Source organism: Leptonychotes weddellii, chromosome 1, assembly GCF_054177405.1.
Source record: "Leptonychotes weddellii isolate Sample4059 chromosome 1, ASM5417740v2, whole genome shotgun sequence".
Taxonomy (NCBI): Eukaryota; Metazoa; Chordata; class Mammalia; order Carnivora; family Phocidae; genus Leptonychotes; species Leptonychotes weddellii.
The window spans coordinates 61,163,712-61,170,091 of record NC_138369.1 but is presented as its reverse complement, the minus strand read 5'-3'; the positions used below and the strand labels follow the sequence as shown (position 1 = coordinate 61,170,091).

At 47.1% G+C, this 6,380-nt stretch overlaps 1 protein-coding gene across 2 annotated transcripts in view; it reads left to right on the top strand.

The window, feature by feature from the left end:
- GPD1L (glycerol-3-phosphate dehydrogenase 1 like) overlaps positions 1 to 6,380 on the top strand; it is a 77,784-nt gene that overhangs the window by 24,885 nt on the left and 46,519 nt on the right. For both annotated transcript variants that reach the window (XM_081825394.1, XM_081825404.1), the window contains exons 3-4: positions 2,630 to 2,770; positions 4,313 to 4,451. In XM_081825394.1, the coding sequence (XP_081681520.1) occupies positions 2,630 to 2,770; positions 4,313 to 4,451 (280 nt within the window). The remainder of the gene's footprint in view (positions 1 to 2,629; positions 2,771 to 4,312; positions 4,452 to 6,380) is intronic.

Genomic DNA, 6,380 nt, shown 5'->3' with positions numbered 1-6,380 from the left:
TGCTAGCCTGAATTCCATCTCTGACATCTTGGTTATATCTGCATCCATTTGTAAATCTGCAGCATAAGTCATAATATCTGATTCTTTTCTATTTTGGGGGCTCCTCCTCCTAGTCATTCTGTTGATGGGTGTTTGAGGGAATGTATAGAGTCCAAATTATTGACCAGAACCCAAGCAAGATGCACCTGTTTTCTTGGGACCTTAGGGTTGCTGGCCTCTTGTTTTCCCAGCGTGTCTTCTGCGGGAGGGGCCTGCCGCGCTGTTACTCAGGCAACCCTGTTTGGGCGGAGTTGCCCTGCCCCCCCATCATGGGGGATGGGCTCAGCGGGAATCCGTTTTTGGGGCTTTTGTTCTCTGGCAGCTTTCCCTGGCGGCTTTCCGCGTCTCTTCCGCAAGTCAGAGCAGAAGAGACCGTTTCCAACCCTCTGCCTCAGAGCAGAGAGACCGCAGTCTGTTCTTCAGTGAGCCCTCCAGGCCACACCGTCTCCGTTTCTGTCCGTGCTGCTATAAATTGCAGCAGCCTGGGTTGTGCACCCCTCCGCAGCGATCCCAGTCCTGCCTCCAGGTCGGGGCATGTCTCTGCCCTTTGTGCTTCTAAAACCGCCAGCCATTCCCAGTTTGTGCTCTCACAGGACCCCACTGCTCTGGTTTCCGTCCGGGGGCTGCAGTTCCCAGGCGTGACCCCAGCGCTCCAGGTTTCTGCCCCAGGGGCTGCAGTTCGCAGGCGCGACCCCGCTGCTCCGGGTTTCCACCCCGGGGGCTGCCCTGAAGTCCTTTCCCGACGCTACCGGTCAGCGAGTCTGTGCCTGTCCCCAGCGCGCAAGGCTGTCACTCACTGGCGGTGTAGGATCCCCATGGCCAGGCACCCTCCCGCTGCCGTTTATCCTCTGACATCTGCCCGTGGAATCAGGGCTCCCTGCTTCGTACCTCAAAACCAACCGCCTCTGATATTCTGTTTGTAGAGATCCAGATCTTCTTACATCTCAGGCTGGTTTCGTGGGTGCTCAGGGTGGTCTGGTAGATATCCAGCTCAATTCCGGGGACCAGTTGAAATAGGGTCCCCTACTCCTCCGCCATCTTTTTGGATCACCCAACATTTATGGTATTAATGACATGTTAATGATGTCAGGGACTCTTTTTATCCCACTGTTCTGCCATCTCAGCATTTGGTTTCTTCCTCATAGTCCAAGATGACTGTCTGAACTCCAGCCATCTCTTCACATTCCCTCTGGCAAAAGAAGGAGGAAAGGCCTCCAAGGACATTTCCCAGAGGTCACACACAGCACTTCTATGGACGCCCCGTGGGTCAGAACTGAATCACATGGGGCACCTAGCTGCAAGGGAGGATGAGGAACGTAGCCTTCCTTCTGGGCATTTATGAGCCTAGCACCAAACTGGGGCCTTCTCATGCTGAGGAGGAAGGGGAGAATGGGCATTGAGCAACAGTGAGCAGTCTCTGTGAGAGACCATGTGCCCCCATGTTCTCACTAGTTGCCCTCACCTCTGCCTCTGAGTGTGTGTGTGTGTGTGTATGTGTTTCTCTGCCCATGTTAAATTCTTTTTTTTTTTTTTTAAGATTTTATTTATTTAATTGACAGAGACACAGTGAGAGAGGGAACACAAGCAGGGGCAGTGGAGGAGGGAGAAGCAGGCTTCCCGCAGAGCAGGGAGCCCGATGCGGGGCTCGATCCCAGGACCCTGGGATCATGACCTGAGCCGAAGGCAGACGCTTAACGACTGAGCCGCCCAGGCCCCCCTGCCCATGTTAAATTCTAAAACCCATCTTCATATTTATCTGAAGGAAAGAAATCACCATAAAAGCTGACATGTACTGAGTGCATACCAGGTGTGAAACGTGATCTATATCACTTACTCTTCACGAGAGTGCTCTCCAAGTGCTTTACCTAGGAGAGTTTAGCATGGGACTATTTACAGAGGTGTGGGCAGAGTGGAGAGAACCAAAAGGGCTTCCTGGAGTGTCCAGCGTTTAGCAACAGCAGGAAATCATAACCACCCCTGAAAGGGCAAGGGGACAGACGAGTGTCGGCAAACCAGCCTGACCAGAGCTTTGAGACATAGAAGAGAGGCTGCCTGTCAGGAGGTAGAACTGTAGAATGAAGCCAAGCCAGCATCCCTGTGAGCCTGGGCCATAATGGCCTCAGGAGGCTGATACATACCTGACCTGTCTCTCCTCCCACCTTGGATCTCCTAACAGCATCCCACTTTGGCTGAGGCCAACTGGAAGGCAGAGAGCAAGGGCCCCCAGCGAAAACGGTCCACAGCTCCTTGGGGAACACAGCAAGGCAAAGAAGGGCAGAAAATGGATTGAGAGATTGGGAGAGCAGCAGAGAACAACCCACACAGTATTAGGACTCCTTTTTTCAGGTAGGGAAACTGAGGCATAGAGAAGCTAAGTCACTTGCCCAGCTGGTAAGCAAGAGGCAGGATTCTGCTAGCTTCAGATGTGTCCTGAAGGGGAAGGCCAAGCCCACAGCACATTTGCCTTTCCTGTCTGTCGGCACAGTATTCTGCACACAGTAGGCGTCTGATAAATGGTCAGTGAATGAAATCATTGGGAGAGGCATATTTTGGTGTAGGAGTAACGGTTTCCTCCTCCTTGTCATTGCAGGTTGCTGTCCCAAACCTCAGTGAGGCCGTGCAGGATGCAGACCTGCTGGTGTTTGTCATTCCCCACCAGTTCATTAACAGAATCTGTGACGAGATCACCGGGAGAGTGCCCAAGGAAGCGCTAGGAATCACCCTCATCAAGGTAACTGGCCGGTGACCCCAGGCAGAAAAAGCATCGCTGGGCTGGACGTCAGTTATGGGGGAGATTATTTCCTCTCACTTCCATCTGTTAGAAATAGGAGCGGAAAGGGAGGTTATGGCAGTTTTTTGTGTTCTGTTTTTTTTAAAGATGCCTGGAAGGTAATCAGTAACACACATCGCAGGAGCTCAGGAGCTCAGCTGAGCCCCACTTCAGGCAAGAGCTGCTTTCTATCACAGCGGCTTTGAGCAGTGGCAGTGATATGAGGATGGGCTCCTCCTGACGAGCCTTGCTGTCAGAAAGAACCTGTCTAGGACATGGGTCTCAGCCTGCGTTCTGGAAATCACTGGTGGTTTGTGTTGCTGGGAATTGCATCCTTATTAGTTTCTACTCCTGGGTATACTCCCTAAAGGGAGTTTTTAACCACAAGTCCACAAACCACCCCCACAGGTCCCTAGACAGAATTCAGGAGGTTCCTAGACTTAAATGTGGGGAGAAAAATTACATTTTTATTCATTTTAACTTCTAACTGAAATGAGCGTTGCTCTCGTGTATGAATGCCAGCCACAGGCCAGACTTGCCATAACAATCTGTGGCCCTGTTATCAATAGAAATCCCAGGTATTTTCATGCCACTTTATAATGGCTCCAAGTTATCTGAAGGTATCATTTATGCTGATCACGACCTTGAAATTATGGTAATTGTTAAACCTGCCAAATCATCTTTTTCTAATTGCATTAATAAAACGGCACGTATATTACTTTGTCATAAATTTGTGTGTTTTTTTAAAACATTTTGATAACTATGTTTCAATGTAATCGGCTTCCTGGGTAATCTCATGCATTTTGCTTTATGCATATGAAATTCTGAGAATGAGTCCATAAAACTTCACGAGACTGCCCTGTGTGAGGGCCACATCATAAAAAAGGTTAAGAACCCCCTCGAGAGACTTTATTCTTTCGAGTGGTTCATAGATGAGTGTTTATGAAAGCAAACTTGAACAACTTACATGTCAGTTATAAGTACAATGGATAAATGAATAGTGGCCTTTTGTTTTGGAATACAACACAGTGGTAAATAGAAACACACCAGAACATTCATGCAGCCACATGGGTGAGTCTCTAAAATGATAGGGTAGCACCAAACAGTACCTCATGGGTGAATGGTACAATTTCACTTACAGGCTTTCAAAAGCAGGCATAATGGCATAACATTTTGTTTAGGGATAGCTTTATGCGGCAAAATGGTCAAGAGCAGAAGGGAGTGGTGCGTACAGACTACAGGATAGTGGTGTACCCTGGTGGGGGTGTGGACCAGTAGCGAGAAGGAGGACGGACTTGGGGAGGGACATACGGGACTTCAGTGGTATACGTCACGTTCTGGGTGGACGTCATTTTCTTTCCGTTTTATTGTTACGCTTTCAACGGTGCAGACATGGTATGTATCTTACTCTTGTAAGAGCTCTTTTTCAAGTAACAGAGTGACTGTGGCATGCCTCATTCACTTGGTGGTTTGATTTCCCCTTATTTGTTGACATCCTTACAGGGCATAGACGAGGGCCCTGAGGGGCTGAAGCTCATTTCCGACATCATCCGGGAGAAGATGGGCATTGACGTCAGCGTGCTCATGGGAGCCAACATTGCCAGTGAAGTGGCTGCAGAGAAGTTTTGTGAGACCACCATCGGTGAGGTTGGCTGGGTGGGGAGCCTTGGGAGCCCGGACATTCACTGTTTTAAAAGCACATTTGCCATTTCTGGTATCTTCTGTAGTGGACTCTTCCTCAGGTAGATATTCAGTGGGGTGGGGATTTAATGTAAGGAAGTCAACAGCCCCCAGAATCAAAGTAAAGGCAAGGAGACCATTTGGACCTCCCATGAGCCGATAATGAATTATCAAGGTTAAACACAAAAAATGCAAAGTGGCTTATACTGAGAAGCAGGTGATGACATCCATGTAGGGGCTGCCCTGGCCTTAGAAAACCCAGATTTATTTATTTATTTTTTTACTCACAAATGCCAGTATCTGGATCCTCATTGGATTCCAGTGCTATCTAAAAATTGGAATGATAAAAATTGGTGGGAATGATCCCTGTTTTCAGGTGAATAATCCAAAACTCAGTGAATAAGTTACCTGCCCCAAGGTCACATAGCCAATTTAGAACTCAGGCATGAACTTGGCCATCTTGTTTCCTAAATTAGAAAGCTCTTTCTACTCTTACACAACATTGGTATTGTGAAGATTTCCGCTTCTTTTAAAAAGGGCTTTGAAATTCTCATGTGCCCATGTACCATATTAAAATACTGATAGAAAAGTAATATTGCTGTCTTTGCACATGCTTTGCAAAAGTTTGAGTTTATTTACCACCTTACTTCCACCCTTGTCAAACATAGCAGCAATGTGCATGATTTCTCCTTGCAGCTTTGTAAAAGGAAGCTCTCAGAGAAGTCAGGCTCTTTTCAGGAAGATAGAATGCATGGGAAAAGGTAGCTCCTGACTTTCATACACGCCTGCAAGTTAGGACATTTTTACTTCTTTTGCTTATTTCTCTTTTTCTTTTAATTACATAGATATTGTGGAAAATAGGGATGATCAAAAGAAAACCATTTCTTACATTTAATTTCCATTTTTTTCTTTGTGTGCAAACTATTAATGTACGTTTATATAAGTTACATACTGTTTTATAATTGCTTTATTTACTTAATATATAACAACTTTCGAAGTCTGTCAACATCTTCATAGCTGGATAGTATTCCATCAACAATCCCATATATCTGGGCACTTAAAACTTTTTTTTGTTTTGTTTTGAGAAATACTATCTGTGGAGAACAGAGGTATCACAAATAATATAATGAAGAAAACAAAATGGACTATAGTCAACCCAGGTTGATATTTATAAAAATGATACATATAGACACAGGTAAGAAAATTCAAACAGTATGAGAATTAAGATTGTGACTTCTCGACCTTGGGAAGATGGTGGAGCAGGAGGACCCTGAGCTCACCCTGTCCCACATGTACAACTAGATACCATCCACATCCAAGTCAGTAAACCGGAGAGGGATCCAAAGATGGGCAGAACGAACTTCACAGCGAAATAGAAGAAGCTGCATCTGACAGGTTAGGAAGGTCAGAAAGGCGGAGGGAGGCTGCCCACAGGAGGGAGGGAGCTGTGTGCATGAAGAGGGCAGAGAAACGAGCTGTCGTACCAGGGAGCTCACATGGAAACACTAATCCCCATAACATCTGGCTTCAAGAACCAGAGGGGCTGAATTCCGTGAGTTTGTAAGAACAAGTGAGACTCGATCCTGGCACTTTGGAGGTCAGCTGACTCAGCACTGGGCGAGCCTGGAAGGTGAGTGAGAGCTGGGTTGCTACCCTTAAAGAGATAGCAGCCTGAGTGGAGAGGCAACGTAAAAATAGCAGTTTACACAATGCTGGGGGCAGACAGGAGACAGATCTGATCATATTGATTTTGGAGCATGTTGGGGGACTTCTCTGAAAATGAGGACTCTGACAGGCGCCATTTTTTGCCTCCACCCCCAACATAAACACAGAGCTACAGGTGAAAGGCAGGGCTGCACAGATACTGTAGCCTCTGCCCCAGGGCTCAGGG